General features: G+C 46.4%; 1 protein-coding gene and 1 pseudogene across 2 annotated transcripts; one reads left to right on the forward strand and one right to left on the reverse strand.

The window, feature by feature from the left end:
* Positions 1 to 1,330: 1,330 nt before the first annotated feature.
* Positions 1,331 to 8,834, forward strand: FZD7 (frizzled class receptor 7). 2 transcript variants are annotated; one of them, XM_059702798.1, is made up of 2 exons: positions 1,331 to 3,151; positions 6,312 to 8,834. In XM_059702798.1, exons 1-2 carry the CDS (start codon positions 1,433 to 1,435, stop codon positions 6,432 to 6,434), a joined length of 1,842 nt encoding a protein of 613 aa, XP_059558781.1. In that variant the 5' UTR covers positions 1,331 to 1,432; the 3' UTR covers positions 6,435 to 8,834. The 2 variants fall into 2 exon arrangements, with proteins under 2 accessions (XP_059558781.1, XP_059558782.1); XM_059702799.1 differs by lacking the exon at positions 6,312 to 8,834 and adding an exon at positions 6,012 to 6,270.
* LOC132238794 (S-methyl-5'-thioadenosine phosphorylase-like) lies at positions 8,032 to 19,762 on the reverse strand (annotated as a pseudogene).
* Positions 19,763 to 21,757: the final 1,995 nt, after the last annotated feature.

A 21,757-nucleotide genomic window follows, 5' to 3' on the forward strand; every position in this document is an offset into this window, starting at 1 on the left:
TCCTTTTTTACAACCCGGAGTAGGGGGGAGAGGGGATTGTGGCCTCACGTGGTGTGTTGGGGTCTGGAGAGAGAAAAGCGATCTGCGAGGTGCACCCCCTTTCGCCCCTTACCGAACCCTGCTAGTAGGACCCGGCTGCCTAAAAGTCCCGAGAAACCCAGCATTTTCAGACCCAGAAGGGCTACCGCGACTCTCTCTGCTCAGGCGCTGTGTTATTCTCAGCTTCTCCCCGCAAAAGTCTATCCCGATGCGCCCTTCAGGGATGTGTGTTTTAGTGCACCCAGAAGAGGAACAAATATCTCAAGCAAACTCCCTTTCTGGTGCGCGTACCCCCGCCCCCCCCAACACCCGAGCGAATTCAGGGGTAAAAGTTTTTAACTTTTCTCTCCCAGCCCCCCGCCCCTCCCCGCAGGAATCCGCCCAGAGCGCTGCAGACACCGCCTCTCAGGTTCCCTCGCCGGCCCCCTTCTGACTTCCACCCAATCCGAAGGCGGCCGCACAGAAAACAAAGGCTGCCATTGGGCAGCCCTGGACCTCGAGGGCCCGCCCCCGGAGTGGTTTGTGAATGGGGGGAGGGGAGGGGGCGGGGCGGCCCGGGACCCAGCGAGCCCGACGCTTCTTCTGGCGAGCGGCGCGGCTGCGAGGCGTTACTCTGCGCTCCCTGCGGGCGGGCGGCGGCGGGCGCCGGGCGCCGGGACTCACGGGCCAGGGCTGCTCAGGGCTGGAGAGGCCAGGCCCAGGCCGCGGGCACCGGGACCTCGCAGCTGCGGACTCCGTGTAACTGGATTTCGAAAAAGAACTCACTGAGCTCTTGGTTCCAAGGCACCGATTGGACTCAGAGCGAGAAGCGGCCCTTCGGCTGAAACTTGGGGCCGAGCCTTGGGGGCTGAAGAAAGAGCGGGGAGTTGAAAAGAAGGCGAAGGAGGAGGCGGCGGCGAGCGGAGCCTCGAGGCGAGGAGGCGGAGCAGCACCGCCGCGGCGGCGGCCTTGGCTCGCAGGCGGCGGCGCCGGGTCCTCGCCCGCCGGGGGCTGGGCTTGGTGTGGGGGGCGCGCGCGTTGCTGTGCGCTGTGAGTCGAGAGACTTGGGCAAACTTTCAAGGGGAGTAACTGGAGACGCTTGTTGCTCCTCGCCGCAGGAAAAGCCGCACCGTTACGTCGCGGCAGGAGGAGAAGGCGGCGCGCCCGGCCCGAGCCGAAGAGTTTGGTCCCCCGGCGGCGGCGGCGCGACTGCTGGGCGGAGGTGGCGGCGGCGCCCCCGCGGCGCGGGCACTCCAGCTGCAGCGCCCCCGGCTCCGCGCCGCCCACGGCCCGGCCCCGGCGCCGGGAGGACTCTCATGCGCCGGGCGCGGTGGCGCCTCCCCGGATCCCAGCCTCCCTCGGCTGCCTCGTCGCGATCCTCCAGCTGAGAGTGCCGCTGCACCCACGGCCGGCGATGCGGGGCGCCGGCGCGGCCACGCCGCGCTCTCCCGGGGGCTTATGCGCCCTGGCGCTTGCGCTCCTAGGCGCGCTGTCCGCGGGCGCCGGGGCGCAGCCGTACCACGGCGAGAAGGGCATCTCGGTGCCAGACCACGGCTTCTGCCAGCTCATCTCCATCCCGCTCTGCACGGACATCGCTTACAACCAGACCATCCTGCCCAACCTGCTGGGCCACACCAACCAAGAGGATGCGGGCCTCGAGGTGCACCAGTTCTACCCGCTGGTGAAGGTGCAGTGCTCCCCGGAGCTGCGCTTCTTCCTGTGCTCAATGTACGCGCCCGTGTGCACCGTGCTGGATAAGGCCATCCCGCCGTGCCGCTCCCTGTGCGAGCGCGCCCGCCAGGGCTGCGAGGCGCTCATGAACAAGTTCGGCTTCCAGTGGCCAGAGCGGCTGCGCTGCGAGAACTTCCCGGTGCACGGCGCCGGCGAGATCTGCGTGGGCCAGAACACGTCCGACGGCTCCGGGGGTCCGGGTGGCGGCCCCACGGCCTACCCCACCGCGCCCTACTTGCCCGACCTGCCCTTCACCGCGCTGCCCCCGGGGGCGGCTGAGAGCAGGGGCAGGTCCTCCTTTCCCTTCTCATGCCCCCGGCAGCTCAAGGTCCCCCCCTACTTGGGCTACCGTTTCCTGGGCGAGCGCGACTGCGGCGCCCCGTGCGAGCCTGGCCGCGCCAACGGCCTCATGTACTTTAAGGAGGAGGAGCGGCGCTTCGCCCGCCTCTGGGTAGGCGTGTGGTCGGTGCTGTGCTGCGCCTCCACGCTCTTCACGGTCCTCACCTACCTGGTGGATATGAGGCGCTTCAGCTACCCCGAGCGGCCCATCATCTTCCTGTCGGGCTGCTACTTCATGGTGGCCGTGGCGCACGTGGCCGGCTTCCTGCTGGAGGACCGCGCAGTGTGCGTGGAGCGCTTCTCCGACGACGGCTACCGCACGGTGGCGCAGGGCACCAAGAAGGAGGGGTGCACCATCCTCTTCATGGTCCTCTACTTCTTCGGCATGGCCAGCTCCATCTGGTGGGTCATCCTGTCGCTCACCTGGTTCCTGGCGGCCGGCATGAAGTGGGGCCACGAGGCCATCGAGGCCAACTCGCAGTACTTCCACCTGGCGGCGTGGGCGGTGCCCGCGGTCAAGACCATCACCATCCTGGCCATGGGCCAGGTGGACGGGGACCTGCTCAGCGGGGTGTGCTACGTGGGCCTGTCCAGCGTGGACGCGCTGCGGGGCTTCGTGCTGGCGCCCCTGTTCGTCTACCTCTTCATCGGCACGTCCTTCCTGCTGGCCGGCTTCGTGTCGCTCTTCCGCATCCGCACCATCATGAAGCACGACGGCACCAAGACGGAGAAGCTGGAGAAGCTCATGGTGCGCATCGGCGTCTTCAGCGTGCTCTACACCGTGCCCGCCACCATCGTGCTGGCCTGCTACTTCTACGAGCAGGCCTTCCGCGAACACTGGGAGCGCACCTGGCTGCTGCAGACCTGCAAGAGCTACGCGGTGCCCTGCCCGCCCGGCCACTTCCCGCCCATGAGCCCCGACTTCACCGTCTTCATGATCAAGTACCTGATGACCATGATCGTGGGCATCACCACCGGCTTCTGGATCTGGTCTGGCAAAACCCTACAGTCGTGGCGCCGCTTCTACCACAGACTCAGCCACAGCAGCAAGGGGGAGACTGCGGTATGAGCCCTCCCCCTTCTGCCCCCCACTCCTTAATAGAGGGAAAGGCGCGGGAGGGAAAGAACTTCTAAATGGGGGGGCGGGGGGGGGCTTGTTCCTGAACCTCCTCCCCCTCCAAGGAGAAGTGACCTGGAAGGGAAAAGGTTTCTGTGGGTGTGGGACGAGGTTTGGAAAGGAGGCCTGAGTGGGAAGACGGTTTGGATGAAAGGACTTCTGGCAGAGACTTGCAGGATAATGATGATGATCCTAATAACGACGGTGTTTGTCATGTACGGTCCGGACGGCCTGGGCCTGTGGAGAGGAGACAGACCAGCAGAGAGTGCTGAGTGTCTCCCAGCTCCGGCTGCCCTGGGGCTGGGAGCGATTCCCCTGCTGCTAGACCAGCGGCCTGTCCGCACTCCCGTGAGGCCCGGGTGAAAGGTACAGCTCTGTCTGCGGCGGCCGCTTTGTTGAGAAAGGGTGGACTCCCTGCGGTGCCCTTGTCAAGCGGTGGTCAAACCATAATCTCTTTTCACTGGGGCCAAACTGGAGCCCAGATGGGTTAATTTCCAGGGTCAGACATTACAGTCCACCGTCTCTCCTCCCCTGCCCCCTCCCGCCTGTTGCTTCCCCCACCCCCCACCCCCTTACTCCTTTCAAGTCTTGAAAAATAAGCATTTGGAAGTCTTGGGAGGCCTGCCTCCTGGAATCCTAATGTGAGGATGCAAAAGAAATGAAGGTAGCCTTTGGAGATGATGCAAAGGAGTAGTAGGTATTTCTGCTTTTTTTTTTTATTTTCTGGGGAAAGCCGGAGGACGAGAGAAGGGTGTTTTATTTTGTTTGATACCCTGAAAAGAAGTGATGACTTGTTGCTTTTCAAAACAGGAATGCATTTTCTCCCTTGTCTTTGTTGTAAGAGACAAAAGAGGAAACAAAAGTGTCTCTCTGAGGAAAGGCATCAAATTTTACAGGCGAAGTAGCGCAAACCTGAGGTTTCTCTCTGGATGTTAATTTGGTTGAGATAAACATTCCTTTTTAAGGAAAGGTGAAAGGCAAGTGTGTTTCCGTACCCCCATTGGGTCAGAGATTCTGACTTGGCCAGAGGAAATGCAAGGGGGTTTGTTGTTTGCTTTATATCAATTTTAATTCAGAACACATGATCCAATGAAATGGGCTCTGTTAAAATGTGAAGGGAAATCCCTCCCTTCATTTTTTTTTTCTTCCTAGAAACCTGCCTGTAGGTTTTCTTTCTATATTTTTTCTCCAACTTGAATCCTCCTAGGTAAAAGGAAGAGCATAATGTTTTCAGCCTCCATAATACAGACAAGTTAAATTTTAGAACTAAGAAAAATTTTTGTCCTGTTTTCATAGTCCCATAAATCCATCTATAACACATCATGTGTATGCTGATCCCATCTTTGTGTGGCTGGGTGGGGAGGTGACCTGCAGAAATGATAGTAAATGAAGAGGACTATTCAAATGAGGGGCCCCCTTAAAGAAAGTCATTAAAAGAAGGTAAACTTCAAAGTAATGCTGGAGTCCTTTGAAATGTGCTGGATGACTTAAATTTATTAATCTTAAATCATGTACTTTTTTTTTTCTATAATAGAACTCTGATTCTTTTGTATAATGCTCTAAAGCTGAGCAGAGGATCATGGGAACTAACCTTTACTCCACCTTTGACACCACCCTCCAATCTTGCAACACTGTCCTATTTCTCAAAACAGTTTTAAAATGCTGTTTTGAACAGTTTTTAAATCATAGAGGGTACTGTCAGGAATACAAGTTACTTTCTATAATGTTCAGCCGAGTGGAGCTGCTTTTTATATGAAAGTTACTGACCTTGGGTTTCTTAAACTTCCAAAACTGTCTCACTTGTCAGATTTTTAAAACTCCCACTACACAGTTCTTTGGCATCTTTTGTGTTGTATCTCTTGCATGTGAAATTTGTAAAATAGAGACAAGTGCGGTATGTATATTTTGTAAATCTCCCATTTTTGTAAGAAAATATATATTGTATTTATACATTTTTACTTTGGATTTTTGTTTTGTTTTGCCTTTAAAAGTCTACAAGGAAGCCCCACTTTATCACATGTACAGATCACAAAATAAATTTTTTTTAAAATACCAAGTGAATGTTTGTTTAGTTTACAGTGTATATATATATATATCAGTAAGCCAAAAAAACTAAGCTTTAGTGGTATGGAAACAAGGTGTGGAAAAACACATTGGATGGGTCTCAAAGAGGAAGAGGTGATCTATAGGGTATCCCTAAAAAATGTATACACACTTTGAATAATTATCAATTCCAAAATGGGTTAAATCTGAAAAAAAAAAAAAGAAGCATCAATTGAGCGATCATCAGCTATTAAAGTGTGCATACATTTTTTTATGAGGTCTCTTTTTCATTGTACTTTTTAAAAAGGTCATGAATGCCTTAACTGTCCCTTAATTTTTTTTCTGTTGTTGCTGCTTCCTGCCTCTGTCCACACCACCTACCACACACTCCGGTAAGCCTTTACACATCCTGCTTTGGATAACTGACTGAAGGTACAGAATAAGCATCGCTTTTAAAGAGCTGCTATCTGATCCATGTTTTTACTTCCCTTCAGAGGTGAAGTACGTATTCCAGAGAGAACTAGAAGATATTGTTGGTCTGCTTTTCTTGGGAAGAATTCAGTAAGGGGTGTGTGTGTGTGTGTGTGTGTGTGTGTATAAACTGATTCGTGTTTTGCATTATCCTGATGAACCTTATCTGAATTGTTAATACCTAGGTCCCTTGGGTTCAGGTGGCTGGGAAAGTCCTGGGACGATTCCAGATAATAGCAAGGGCCTTGCCTAAGGAGCATTCCTCAGCTGTAAGCTGCATTCTCCCTTCTAGGTCAACTGAACCAGAGGTCAAGTGACCCCCCAAGGTGGCGGTGAAGGTGGCAGTGACTCAGCAGCTCTGGCAGGAGTAGACTCCAGGCCTCGCCCCAGGGAAAGCCTCAGAAGCCACTGAAGCTATTCTCCCCTCTTGTCCCAGAAGCCGACTTGCGAATCAGATTAGACTGAGAAGCCTTCACTATCCGGGCACTTTGATATTAAACAGTCCCTCGGGGAAATGACAAAGGCATTCTTAAATACTTCCCATTCCAAGCCTGCTAGCTTTTTTTTCCCCACCTGCCTCTCTTTAATTCAGGTGCTGTTTCCTGGCTTTTCACAATACAGTTGCCTCATTCTCAGGCGGCCCTGGAGACACAGCAGTAGCCTGGATGCTGCTGTTTTTCTTCCCTTCCTCGGCTCTAAGGTTCTGCACTTCTAAAGCCCCACAGAAACAGTTCTGTTTTTGTTTTAATTAACAGGCTCACACACACGGCTGGTGCGCTTCACAAATACACAGAGTGCAAGCCAGCGACAGACGGTCCTCCCCAGGAGGAGGAAGTCACGCGGCTGCACTCTGTGCAGAGAGCAGCTCTAAGATCCTCCTGGGTTTGAGCATCACAATGGGTGTGAGGTCACCTCACCTGGGAAGATCTGGGCATCCAGGAAGGCAAAAAATAGCCACGTCTAGTCTCTTAAGGTTTATCCAGTTTTTGTTCATAAAATGACATCTTTTAGGTTAAAGCATGCTTTTTTTTTTTTTTTAACACCACACTAATATGGCCTATTAAGAAGAATGTTTGCTTTTAGGGTAGGTGGAAGGCTCCCAACAGGGTTCTTTGCTCACAAATTAACTGCTGCAGGCACTTAGACCCTTCTGCGGGGAGAGCTGCGTGACTGCTCCTGTAAATGTGTCCCTTTCCTCTCCCAGCACCGCCTGGTCCGTCGGGGCTCTCAGAGATGGAAGAGCATCGGTCTTCAGTGAGGGAACAAAGACTGTGTATGAATAAATTACTACCTGCTTTTTTGTAAGCAGAGATAAAAGTGCTCGGTTTAATTCCTTTCACGTTGTGGTTGTCCTTAATGTAGTTCTTTTTTTCTTTCTAAGTAATTTTTATTTTTGAAATAACGTTACTATTTCATTATATCCATATGGAAAAAATGTAAAGACAAAAATATAAAGAAAATTAAAATTATCCAGTATACCCCCAAAATACAATAACAAATGATGATTTTTTTTCTAGTCTTTTTTTTTTTTTTTGTGCATTTACAAACACATCAGCCATGTGTGTGAGCCTGCTAATTAGAATTTTGAAACAAAATTAGTACTGTAAAATGCTTACATACCCTTTTTTTCATTTTATAGTCTACAGCAACCAATTCTTTAGGACATTAATTAAATAGTATATAAAAACATGATCTTCAGTTGGCTGCTTCATAATCTAATTAGAGCTAACCCATCATTTATCCCCAATTTTTGGATAGTCAGTTGGTTTTGAATATTCGCTATTAAAACTAACACTATATTAAACATCTTTCTTTATATATAGTTCTTTGGATGCATTTTTAATTTTTTAAAGATAAGAGGAGTAAAGTAACCTGCATAACAAAGTGTAAGCATTTTTAAGCCTTTTGATTTTACCCAACTCTCTCCAGAAAGATTGTACCGATTTACAGTGATACCAATAGTTCGAGTTCCATTTTGTCTTCATATTCCTTGGCAACATAGGAAATCGGATGTCGCCTCCCACCCGTTATCGTTATGAGTTTAATGAGGGAAGAGGGATGGTGTGCTCTTGTCTTTTTTTCTAAGGTGTAGGGATTTTTCCACATGTTTACTGGATGTTGGCTTTCCTCTGTTTTTTGAAGCAGTCCATATCTTTCAGAAGGCCTCTTCCACACTGGCCTGGTATGGTCTGATCACCTTTCTTCCTTAGCGGGCAGGGGCATGAAAGATTCTTCATGTTTCTAATCGAGCAGGAATTTCCCAAAGGACTAGAATGAGAAAGTCTTCTTATCTTCTGGGCAGCCATGCTATTTTAACGTAATAAAACAGAGAAATGGGCCTTATTCTTCAGGTTAGGGAGGGTTTCTGACCATTCCATGGACCCTATCTGAGGTATGGCAGTGAGGAGTAAATCTTATTAGCTTTTTCTTTTTTTCAGGGCCTTTAAATCCTGGTCCCCTGAAACCACTTCTGATCTTTCCAGCAATGGTAATCTGTTGTCATGGCGATACTTGCTTCGCAAAGTCCAGCCTCTTTAGCAGGAAGCACCTCTGGAACTGTGGTCATGTGGATGACATCCGCCCCCCATGTGTGACACATGGAGCTTTCTGTCCGTGAACTAAAACGAGTCCTACAGTTGTGAGCGTTGTCCCTTTTGAGTGGCACCTGAGTCCTAGCTTCTTAGCCGCCTCTGTGAGGACCTCTCGTAGCGGGCAGAGTGGCTCAGTCTCTGGGGTAGGGCACACGCCTCTGGCACAGGAATGACTCCCATCACAGGAGGTCGGAGGCCTCATGGTGGTCCTGGGATGAACTGGCCAATAATACCACCGGCTGACTCTCTTCCCTCAAGGAACCACAAGCTGTGGTCACTGTGACATGAGAACAGCCTCCTCCTTCAGAGCCCAGATGTTCGCCTGATGACTTTTGAAGGCATGGTGGTAGGCTGCCTCCCATGCCTGGCAAAGAGGATGCAATCAGCAGTCTCTATCTTCCCCAAAATTAAGGCATCAGAAGGCTCACCAAATGGACTGTGCACACATTTCTCGGTTCTTCCTTCTAAGATTTCTGGATCATCCAGGCCTGTTCCACCAATTATTCAAATCTTCACAGCTTGGAGGGGGGGGGGGCATGTCTGCACCCAGAAGAGGCTGGGGGTGGACACATGGGGCAGAGAAGCAGAGTGGATTTGCGCGTACAGCCTGTAGTTGATTCTTACCTAAGACTTTTAGAAACTCAGGGATTTTTTTAAAGAGGTGCATCTAAGCAGAAAATATGTGAGGGAGAGTGTTTGTGAAAGGGCACATGTAAAGGTTAAGAGAAATATTGGCAGGAGTTTGGTGTTAATCCCTAGATAAGGGGCAGAAACTCTTGTGAAAATTTTCTGCAGTTTATAAAACAAAATTAGTCTCCACAATAACCGCACACAACACCCAATCTTTTAAAGCAGGTATGTCAGCAATCTTGGCAAGAATAAATGTCCTGTTGATCGCGTTTTACTGTTAGAGGAAAAGTAGAATTTTTTTTTTTAATGTGCTTGTAGAAAATAGTGATATTAGAGATTCTCTGAGTAGAACTATGAGTGTAACAGCTGTAGGTTTGAACCCTGTAATTATACCAGGAAATTCTCTTCCAACTCTCCCATCTTTAATTTCACTGAAAAGGCAGGTGGCTATTTATAGATGGTATATTTTTATATATGCATATGCGGATGGTGAATACCAGTCTCCGGGGCTCCAGGAAATCCTAGAAGAGACCAAAAGCACTCCAACGCGGACTTAAACAATTTGTAGATCTGGCCTATTTTTCTCTTATTTCACCCTCATAAAACTTGATTCTTCAACTCTTCAATTTGTGACACTTCTTACATCTGAAACTGTGTTCCTCACATTTCATACAAAAGTGAATTAGTTAAAAGGGTACCGTTACAATGCCAGGACTTTGGGAAACACACATTGTGTCTCTTATTCTCTTAGATGGGGTGTGTGTGTGGGGGGGGTTCAGTCACTTGGAAATTTCTCAATTAGTGCCACAGGTGTAGAAAGAAAGGAAGTTTGATCAAGACAATAATAACTTGTAAGTGACCCAGTTCGAGAAGTACTGACCAAGTGGCCACTACATAAAAGGTGTTATGACAGGGACCAGAGGGATCACAGATAAAAGCAAGAGGCACAGTCCACCTGGAAAACTTGCCACATCGCTCAGGGTAAGGAGGGCATCCCCAAGGGGAAATAAGCAACTAATTATATTTCTAGACAGAGTTTGGCAATATATGGAGCCCAAATGTTATTTGGAATAATATTACTTGACATTTGGTGGCATTTACTGTTTTCAAAAGCCACTTTCGCATTCATTATTTGACTTTATCCTCACAGTTATTATAACAACCCTATAATGTGGAATCATTCCTATTTGAAAGATGGAGGTGGTTGTCCCTAAACCTCTTTCAGAAGACTTTACACTAACAAAATAAAATTGAGGCTATTGTGAAGGATTCCAAAGTGCATTCGCTGGGGGCCTGCTTCACTTTGCAGGAACTCTTAGGGAGCTCAGGCCCACCTTTAATGCCGCCCCGCTGCTTGGCCCTGGCCTCAGATTCCGTTTAGAGTTTAAGAAGTGGTCTCTGAGAGGTGGGCATATTAGGAGCAAAAGGGGGGCAATTGGGAGGCAGAGACAAATGTGTGGGGAGTTGGCAGTGGGGCAATAAGTCCCATACAGTCGTGAAGGAAAGCAAGCTACTCAGATGGTCAGCTTTTCACCCTCAGAAAATATGATCCCCAGACTTCAGCTGGGCCTTGCAGATTCTAGAGGACAATTCAAAGGGAACAGTATCTTGGGGGAGGCACGGCGGGGCAGGGAAGAGGAAACACAGCAGCAGCAATGAAAGCTTGTGTGACATCACTTAGCACCAGTTTTACTTTCTCATTTCCAAAGGAAAACAAATGACACGTAGCACTGAGCTCCAGTCTCCAGGTCTGGGGTGGCTGGAGGGAGACTGGGTGGCAGCTGGTCCCTGGCTCGCAGCAGACGAAGAGAACAAGTCCTTGAGCTAAAATCATACATTATCTTCAGCGCCAACAAATTGTTTATTGAGGACCTAGGATATGCCAGGGTGCTGTGCTAAGCCCTGGATACAGCACACTGGCTTCTGGAACGTGTTTCCTGAGCCTTAGCCAGAGCTAAGCACATGCTTCTCATCTCAGTCTCTCCAGTGGGGAGTGCACTAAAGACGCCTTCCTTTGTGTTTGCAAACCACACAGGCATACCATGTTCTACTGAGCTCCGCTTTATTGAGCCTCGCAGATATCGCGTTTTTCACAAATTAAAGGTAACACCAGCAAAAAGATTATGACTCGCTGAAGCTCAGGTAATGGTTAGCATTTTTTAGCAATATCGTATTTTTAGACATAACGGTATTGCACACTTAATAGACTACATTACAGTGTGAATATAACTCTTATATGTACTGGGAAACCAAAAAGTTCATGTGACTCCCATTACTGGGATACTTGCTTTATTGCAATGGTCTGGAACAGAACCCTCAATATCTCCATGGTATGCCTGTATCCTTCTCCCCATGATCCTACAGTACTAGCGACAAATAAGCAACTAGACCTTGATCATATTCTGAAGACGGGAAACCACGAGGCTAGAAGCAGTTTGTTCAAGGTCATGAGTAATCCCAGGCCAGGCCAGGCCAGGCCACAATAAAGGATCACACAGGTCTCCCACGGACTCTGAATCGAGCGGGCTTTCCTTCAGAACAGTGTGCTTTGGAGGTTCGGTGTGGCTAGAAGGAAAGGAACCCAAGAGGGCTAGGGGAGAGACAGGCACTGGGAGGAGCTTTGTGAAAGGGGGCGTGATTGTACAGACATACTGTCAAGGGCAGTGAAGATTGGCTGTTCACACTTTGGTGATAATGATCATGATCTTTATAGTTGCTCACATTTTTTTGAACATTGACTATACGCTAAGCCCTGGGTACAATATGGCCTAGTAGTTAAGACACAAAGCCCTAAACACTGGCACTTGGCATCTAATAAGTGATAAATATCAGCATCAGTATTAATATATAATTATCTCATTTATTCTTCACAACCACCTTATGAGGTGGGTACCATTGTTCCCTCTTTTAAGCTCTGAAAGGTGAGCTCAGAGCAGCAAAATTGGCGGTAGCCTGTGCCTCTAATCACCACGCTACAAATATTTACTAAGGTCTTAATGTCTTCTGTCATTATTAATTTAGCCCAGGATTGAAGTGAGAGTAAGTCAGGAAAAGAATTTACATCAGAGCAGAATGAAATTGAGGAGGCAACCTCAGCGCCAGTCCCCGGGAAGTATGTTCATGTTTCAGTGAGAGTAGAAAGCTCTCAGCCGTAGGAATTCGCCATCAGTACCCCCAGCTTCCAGCATCGCAGGCATTTGCCAGTGCTGCTGCGGCATTCTTCAGAAGCCAAATGGCTTGATGAAGTCAGAAGAGCCCCGGAAAACAAGAGCAAATGTTTCAAACCAGACCAACCTCTCAAGTCACAAAGAAGTTTTATTTTACCAGTACTGTTAGCACAAGTGGCTGACAAAAAGAAGGCTAAAAATTAAACTTCCAAGTTCTTCATGCAGGGTCTACTTTAGGGGAGCTCCCCCTACAAAAGGGGGCTCATATTTCACAGCAAGAGCTAAATGAAACAGCAAGGAAATTCAGTTAGTTCATCTTGGACGAGAGGAAGGCGATATACAATTCCTCCATTCACCTAGTGCAGTGGTCGGCAACCTGCGGCTCGCGAGCCACATGCGGCTCTTTGGCCCCTTGAGTGTGGCTCTTCCTAAGCCTTAGGAGTACCCTAATTAAGTTAATACCAATGTACCTACCTATATAGTTTAAGTTTAAAAAATTTGGCTCTCAAAAGAAATTTCAATCGTTGTACTGTTGATATTTGGCTCTGTTGACTAATGAGTTTGCCGACCACTGGCCTAGCGGTTTGGGGTCCACAAGTTGTACAAAATGTTTACTTCCGATATCTAAGTCCCCATGCAGAGCTCACCACCACTCTTATATTTATAACTGAGCAGTTGAAGTGGCCACTGAAAAAAATCTAAACGCCATCTCTGCTGTCCAATCAGAATGCTACCTAACTTGCCTTTTCTGGTTGTTAAATGATAAAGCACAATCTTCTACTAGTCAGAGCACCAGGTTTGGACTCTGCTGATGAATAGAAATACTCAACAGGTTACTGCGTGTGTAGGAGTAGACATTACTGTGTCTCTTAATCCTGGCTATTTGATTAAGAAAATAAAAGAATTCAACCCAGTGTTAGCCTTTTGCATAGGATCAGCCTTCAAGAAAAATCAGAATGGAGCCGGCTTCATTTTCCTCAGGGACACTTCTTTTAACCTAGAGATCTTTCTTACCTGTCACTCTACACCCAGAAAAAGGAAACACAAAGATGAAATGTGTTTAAAAAAAAAAAAAAAAGATCAAAGGGAAAAGACAGGAGGGGGAGATAGCAAGAAAAAATTCTGAACACAGCCCTGCTCCTGAGCCACCGACACCTTGATTCGTCATTCCTTTGACAGCTTTTAGGTGAATTTCCATCATTACTCTCATTCCCTTTATCCCCGAGTCATAATAAGCAGGAACATTAATTGAGGGTTTTGATGTACCAGACACATACATGGAGTGTGGTACCCACTCTACACACCTTACCTTATTTGATTCCCTCAACAGCTTTCTGAGATAGACACTACTATCCCCGTTTTAAAGACGGAGAAAGCTGAGACACCAAGAGATTAAGAAACTTGTCCAAGAGCCCTTGACTCCCACACTGTAGTGCATCACTCTTCCTGCTTTTTTTTCCAACCATGACTACTAAATTGTTGGTATCTATAGAATCGATTCTGCTTCTTTGGAATATCACTAAAACTGTGATTAGTTTGGGGGGGGGGGTGGGAGTGTGAAATGCATTTATTCTAAGACATGTGTACCTTGTTAGCAGGGAATCAGACCCTGCTTTTCCATGATCTCTCTTCATCCCACTTAACAGAGATCACAGGAGGACCATGGCCACCAGTGGTAAGCTCATAGATGTGTGGAGCCAAAGTGGGTTTGGATTTAGTTCATTGTGTTTTACATAAAAGGGGTCCAGGGGAGCTTGATAAGACATCCCCCTCAGGACAGAGTGACTCCAGAATATCAACATCCAAGTCCAGATGACTCAGTGAATATGCTTGCAAGGGTTCACCATATCTAATCTCCAAGATTTCCCAAAGATGGGGGATTTGACAGGTAATAACAGATTCCCTAAGGACTTTGGGAGTTGTTTGGGAAAGATGAGTTAATGACTCCCTCCAAGCATGAAAAAAAGTCACCACTGGTATTCCAGTTTGGGGAAATAACTTCAGCTCACTTGTTGAGTGCATGGTGCTAAGATGATCAAGGGACACAAGAATGTCTCCCAGCCAACATGGGCTCTGTCACCGTCAGCCTGAGCGATCCCTTTTCCATACCTGGGCATCCAGGATAAGCCCACATGGATGTTTAAAAGCCCATCCATTAGCATGGTTGGAAGAATAAAGCAAAGCAGACAATTTTTATCAGAGCCGGTTATTGTAGCTCCCTCTATAAGACTTGTCTCAGGGGAGAGGGAGTAGTTACAAGGCATATCATGCTCTCTCTGCCATTGCCAGGGACTGGCTTGCTTTATTGTAAGCTCTCAGTGTTTAAGAGGCATGCAGGCCTGTAGGCTCTCGGTGCTTAAGAGGCATCCTGAACTGTTGGGACAAGGGCAATGGTTTGAGATCCAACAGCTGGTGCCATATATTTTATTCTGCCAGCAGCTTCAACTTATCCTTGGCCCTGTCCTCTCTCTTAACCCCCATAATCGGCCAACCAACTTGAATTCTAGTTCCTCCACATGGTCACCATCTCTTGCTTATATCACCATAAAGGCTCCCTAACTGGTCTTGCTGCCTCCATTTTGGTCCCTCCTCTAATTTGTCTCCACCCTGTGCCAGAGGAATCATGGTAAATGCAACTGTGACTATGTCTCTTCCTTGTTTAAAATCCTAAGCACGGCATACAAGGCCTTCCATAATCTCTACCAAGCTCTCCAGCCTCATCTCCCACCATTTCTGCACTGATCCGTTTACAGTTGCCTACATACTCATGTATCACAGGAATTCATTTTTTGATGAAAGGAAGAATCTGCAGCTATTTCAACTGCTGAAAGCTAATCGAGCCCCGTATTGGATATGCTCCAGCTCTCTTGCTCTCTGCCAAAATGGACAGGAATGTGAATCCAGAAGAAAATCAGAATAAAGACATAGATATCTACATCACCGCCCTGGGACACTCCTACATCATCTTGGGACAATGAAAGGAATCCCAAGAAGAAGGGATATTACTGGCTAAAAAAAAAAAAAAAATCAAACAAGATCATTAAGTATTATTAGTGCCTAGGCAGTGATTTGTCTTATAATACTTAATTTCTAGTGCTCAGCAGAACATCCAGTAGAAAGTGATGCTCAGTATACTGAGATGGTTAGTGTTCCCCGAGATTCATGTCCTTCCCAGAACATCAGAACCTGACCTTATTTGGAAATAGGGTTAGATGTAGTTAATATAGTTAAGATGAGGTCATACTGGAGTAAGGTAAGCCTTCGATCAAACATGACTGTTGTCCTAATTTTTTTAAAAAGGAAGAAAGACACACAGGGAGAATGCCATGTGATGACAGAGGCGGAGAATGGAGTTATGTGTCTAAAAGGCAAAAACACCAAGGATTGCTGGCCACCACTGGAAGCTAGACGAGGCAAGAAAGTGTCCTCCCTAGAGCCTTCAGAGAGAGCATGGTCTTGTTGACGTCTTATTTCCGACTTAGAGCCTCCAGAACTGTGAGAGAATAAATATCTGTTGATTTAAGCCACCTAGTGTATGGTAATCTGATAAAGCAGCCGTAGGAAAGTAGTACCCTCAGTGATTGTCTGTTGGATAAATAAATAAAATGAATGAATGGAACACATGTGGAAATTTATTTGGAGCCAACTAAAGTATTAGAAACCTTAGAAATATGATTTATAGGTTATCAGCAAAAATCCACTTCTCCTGTCCCATGACCCCATAACTAGATTAGAACTGAGCATAGAGTTGGAATATCTAAATACTAGCTTTGCTTTAGACTGGCTATAATACCTCACTACAGCTGGAGAACAAAACTAAGAACCCAGAGGTTCTTTTCAAGAAATCATAAATCCTTTTGGAAACTTGATAGAACTGTGGGTGCAGTCCCCAGAAATTACGCAAGTCTGGTCATATACACTCGAGATTGCAGACAACTTCCTCCTACCTCCCCAAAACCATTGAACCAAGATTAAGAGCTCCTTAATTAGAAGATACAGGTAGAATATTTAGGGTTTTTTACCAATTCGTTGGACACAACTAAATAGAGAAAAGGGTAACAGAATTGTTTCTCCTCTTTAAATGAGGCCATGTCAAGCCATGGGGCCCCCATCATTTGGAATGGGCTTCAATCGCTCATCTCAGAATGACGATGGACTATAGGAGAGCAACCTGGCCTGGCAATGTAGAGACCTGAATTCCAAATCCAGCTTTGCCATTTAATTCTTTTGTTCTTTTTCTCTTCTATTCAACCTCAGCCCCAGTAAAAATGTGGATGCTTTTAAGGTCAGAGGACAGGTTAATGAGATAATGCTGGTAAAGTACTTTGCCCCTAGGAAAAGGTTCCTATGTAAACATGAGATATTATTAGACATTATCAAACTTCAGCCCAGCCAGCAGCGGCCCGGCCAGAGGTGAGTTCTCTTCCTTATCTACTGTTTGGCCAAATTGGGCTTTTTCTCAAAGGCAAAGAGTGTGGGAGGTCTCCTGTTGACTGGTGTTGGGGACTCTCTGATAAGTGGGCCCTATCATCTCCCTCTGAGCAGTGCAAACAGATCATTTGACCACATGTGATTAAAGGCTCCCTTCTTTACTAGCAGTGAACCCCAATCTCCTTGTGCATACATGTTAAAGCAATAATCTTTAGGGAATTCTCCCTTTCCCATGTGCGTAACGTCAATGTGAGTTATTCAGACTTATTGATAGAAAAATAAATCTTATTTCATGTTTGGTGGTTGTGATTTTTTTTATTATCTCTTAGGAATGATTACATAGAATTTTCCCCTTCTGCTGTTCTTGGCCAATTTGAAAAAAAAAAAGGAGAAAATACATTGGTTTCAGGAACATTGGTTTTAGAACTTACTAAAAGCAGCAAAAGATCAATAAAGAAATTAAATAAATAAATAAAATAAAAAAGTAGCAAAAAGAAAAGAGTAATTTCTACAATTACTAAATTGTAATCAAACTTAAATGCTTCAAACTAACATTCTCTGTTCTCTTCACCACCACAAAAAAAAAAAAAAAAGAAAAGAAAAGAAAAAAAAATGCCAAAAAAGGGTGCGGGAAGGAGCTTCTTAGTTCTATGGGAATTTGTGTGGTATGTTGTATTGTTGGGTTTTTTTTATTTCAAGGGAGCTTTTTTCATCATCAGAATTGACAAGGGCAACGAACTGAGAGAAACCTAAAATGACAGCAGTAATTTTCATCAACATAAGGATAACATAGAATCTTAACTCAGAGCCCTCAGAAATTTCACTACAAAGGAAAAAGAGTTCACCCACAATTACCCACTCCTCATGCGCACGTACTAAGGGTACCAGACATACATTGGCCAGTACTCTCAGCATCTGGTCAAACTAAGTTTCAACAAATTTCATCAGTTGTGCTTTTCAACTAGCAGGATGATTTTTTTTTAAAAGAGATTGTTAAATCCTAACCATGCAGAGTATAAAAATATCTTCACTCCTTCCATCCTTTCCCCCTTCCTCCTTCTGTTCTCCCTTCCTCCCTCCTTCCTATTATGTACCAGACACTGCTAAGTAAATGTGAAGGACACATTCTATTACCTATAAGGTCAGTATTTAAACCATTGGGATTGCAGATCTCACAACTTTGGGGTGGACAGAGATGTGCCTTGGGAAGATAAAATTGTATTTACTGTAAGAGAGAGAGACAGGGAAAGTGAAGGAGAAGGAGGCAGGTAATTGTTAAAAATGAGTACCCTTGGAGGGTCTATTTCAGACAAGTTTGAAAGGTGTAGTTATGATCAACTGCTACTATTCTCACCACTTTACTTCCTCCCCTTTTCCTCCAGTGGATCAAACATTTAACAGTTATTCAGAACCATCTTAGGTGACCCCCACCCCAACCTATGATGTCTGATCTATGTGTTTGTACCTGAGGTACATGTATTCACCTCACAGGCTAAATTTTGAAGGTGTGGCATTCTCCTAGCTCTTTTCCTCTCTGAATGTGTCCTAGGAACATTCATGCCTCATTAAAAAGCAGGAAGGATAAATGAAAGAGAATCCCAGTAGGTTTTAGGGAAAAAATGCATTAAAGTTATTTAAATACATATTTAACATTTACTAAAAATAACTTGGGTTGCAGGAGAAAATTAATTAGACAAAAAGCTTCTAATCAGAATTATGCTATCTGATTGTGTAATTAGACCTGGCGTTTAGGCCATCCTAACCAGTTTAGTTGAAAAGGAAGAGAGATCATTGTTTATTGGAATGGCAATAATTTGGGTTTCTTTAATTGACTCCTGGTGTGAATATGTTGATGCCTGCTGTTCTCTAAGAGGCAGCCTGGAAAGTTTCCAGGAAAAGTTCACATTCCAGGGACAGTGCTGGAATCTACTCTCCAGTGCAACCCAAGTCTGCCATTGGGGCTTGAGTCTGTTCCAGCACAATGCCAGCTTTCAAAGGCAGCCTCAACTGGCAGCAGACACCACAGCTGCACCAGGGGCAAGATGAGGAGCCCAGCTTTGAGCTTGGCCATCAAGATAATGGAGGGCACTTCCAAAATCTTACCTTCACCGTGTCCAAAAGCATTAAGTTCACCAAAGGCTCTGGCTTCAGAAGCCAACAGGGTGGACTTGGAAATAGCATTAACCTTCTGACATGAAGTCACCCCAAAAAGAGCTGCAATGAAGGGGAAGTGGGGAGTGCTGGAGCTTTCTCTTCCCAGTGCTTCCAAATGTCCAAAAGCAGTGTTGCCAATTGCTTGCTAAAAATTAGTACATTCCATGGGAATTTAATAAGGGGCAAAATAAAAATAACCCATAACCCACTTGAAAGCAGAGACACGTTTTGCAGGCCCTCACTACTCTAAGCTCTAAATTTAAAATATCTCATTTTCTTTATAGGGAGTTTAGGTAAGAAGGAAGATAGAGACTGGGAATCCTGGAAGAGGAATTGGGGATTTCAAAGCATGGTTTGATCCTGAAGGCCTAACAGATGGCCAACTCTTTACACATAATCATTACAGCAGCCCTCCTTCCTGCCTCTGGGAACACCCAGCATGCACACAGTAGCCATGGGCTCTACCATGTTGGTAGAACATAGACTAGCCCCGGTCCTTCCCTGACCTAGTCCCCCTGAACACAACTGATTGTGAGGGTGGGTATCTGACCCAAGCTGGGCCAAGTTGAGCTTTCCGCCGGGAATTGGAACTGGAATCTGGGTGCCTGAGCCGTAGGATGTAAGTCCAGGAGCCATTGGTGGCTTGCTGATGGGCCTCAGAAATGAGAGGCAGCAAAAGCATCCTAATGCCTTTAAGTCTCTGATTATGCTTGTTCCTTAGATGCAGCTCAATAACATCATCATAGTTAACCATTTTAAAAAAATACACAAATAAACTCTGTTTAAAGAAATAATTAGCATAATAAGGAAAAACTAGAACATCTTTCTAATCATCCTCTAGGTCTGCTTTCTTTCCCCCTCTGGACTTACCTATAGGCACTTCTTACTGCCTGAAATATCTCTTCTCCAGAGAATAACCTAGGGTGCCAACTTCTAGAGCATAGTGGTAGCTGAGGAAAGAATGGGAAATAACAAAGCAAATGAAACAGTAGGTTGGGAATATGTTGAAGACACTTACCTGGCTCCTCCACAGCATTGGGTGTCCATATGGTCCTCCAAGAAGCGGACATCAAAACAGGAGAGATTTCTTAGGAAAAACACATTTTCCTGTGAGGGGAAATGAGGAGGGAGCCAGAACTGTCTGACGAGGGACAAGTCTGACCATGTGAAGGAGAGGGGGGAGGAAAAAGTTTAGATGGAATTATCTTAGACTATTTACAGTTCTAAAAATGTTTGGCAAGAATGCTAGGGAGTCCTTGAGCAAAAGTCACCCACCAGAGGAGTCCTACATCTGCAGTGTCTCTCAAGAATAAGCCTGCCCGCCCTAGCTGGTTTGGCTCAGTGGATAGAGCATTGGCTTGGGGACTGAAGGGTCCCAGGTTTGATTCTGGTCAAGGACACACACCTAGGTTGTGGTCTCGATCCCCAGTAGGGGGTGTGCAGGAGGCAGCCGATCAATGATTCTCTCTCATCATTGATGTTTCTATCCCTCTCCCTCTCCCTTCCTGAAATCAATAAAAATATATTTTAAAAAGACCAAGCCTGTGGGAAGCTCAGCCTCAGGGCAAACGCAGGTATGGATTTCAGAATGTGCAACTGGGACCCTCAGTCAACTATGCTCCTCGCAGCTGGACATCTGAGAGGTGCGTTGTCATGACCACCACGGTACCTATTTCTTCAACGTCCGCTTGACTGCCACCTGCTCCTCTGCCCTGATTTATATGAGCGGAACTACTCTGTCCCTCTGAATTCCCAGAGCATTTCTCCATCCCTCTCTTAACACAACTTCATGCTTTTTATCCTGTAGCACTTTCTTGTGATACCTTCTACTTTGTATTGTGTGTGTTACATGCAGCAACCCCAGATACTGCTGAGCCTGGTGAGACACTATTCTGCAAGGGGCCTGAGGCGGGTGGGGTCGGGGCGGAGGCTGTTGGTCTTACTTGCTCACTCTGGGCACTGGAATCTTGACTTGGATACTCAGAGTTTGTCTCGTTTCAATATCTGCTGTACTCCCTTTCTTCCCAGGCTCTTACTTGTTTAGCCACTTATAACTTATGTCACAAGAAATCTGCCCCTGCTGGCAGGAGAGTAAGTTGAGACAGAGCTGTTATCGGCTCCCATGGGAGAACTTAGCGAGGCACATTTACAAGAAGTGAAGCAAATATTTATTGCTGAAAGCAGGACTACGATTTCATATTTTCTAGCAAAACAACCGCCAAGCACTTCAGAGAACACAGGAGGATTGCCAGACTACACGATGGGCACCGTAATTACATACAATAAAAATTGACAGATATCTCGGGAGAAATAGCAGCATATTTAAAGTTAAGGGAGGTTTTAAAGTTAAGGGAGGTTGGTGTGATCAGCTCATTCTTTGCAAAGTCACCCTCGGGTGCCAAATATCTTTCAGAACCTCCTGGATGACTTTCAAGAGAAGCTGTTTACCTCCTAGAGAGGGATAATTTAATTAAGGGTAGGATAAAAATGTGACTTTAACCAAACAGGAAACACAAATGACGAACAATTAGATGCCTCAGCCTATATTTGCTAAAAAGGTCAAAATCACCATGTGAGAGGCATATACTAGTATATATGAGAGAGTAAGGGAGAGGGAGAGAGAGACATAGAAACATCAATGATGAGAGAGAATCATTGATCAGCTGCCCCCTGCATGCCCCGTACTAGGGATCGAGCCCACAACCCACGCATACGCCTTTGACTAGACTCGAACCCAGGACCCTTCAGTCCGCAGGCTGATGTTCTATGCACTGAGCCAAATCAGCTAGGGCGAGAGGCACTATCCCCATTTTTCAGATGAGGAAACTGAGGCTCAGAGGATAAGAATTTTCTCATTACACATCTCATAAGAAATAGAACAAGCCTGGTCCCCAGATGGCTCTCAAATGTATGTTGTTTTTGTTAAGTGCCCTCCATAACATATTTTAACATGATGTGAGGTAGTACCGCCAAGAACCCTGACGGTGCTAAACTGCGGACAGGCTGGTAGATCACACACAGAGTGCTACTCATACTCGCGCCCCACACAGGAGCGGCCCTTCGCT

This window comes from Myotis daubentonii, chromosome 7, assembly GCF_963259705.1.
Source record: "Myotis daubentonii chromosome 7, mMyoDau2.1, whole genome shotgun sequence".
NCBI lineage: Eukaryota > Metazoa > Chordata > Mammalia > Chiroptera > Vespertilionidae > Myotis > Myotis daubentonii.

Excerpts from the sequence above, each read along its gene's own strand:
- FZD7 (XM_059702798.1), top strand. The coding sequence starts at position 1,433 with ATGCGGGGCGCCGGCGCGGCCACGCCGCGCTCTCCCGGGGGCTTATGC. Across the intron at positions 3,152-6,311 it reads GCAGCAAGGGGGAGACTGCG|GTGCTGTTTCCTGGCTTTTC; the intron begins GTATGAGCCCTC and ends TCTTTAATTCAG.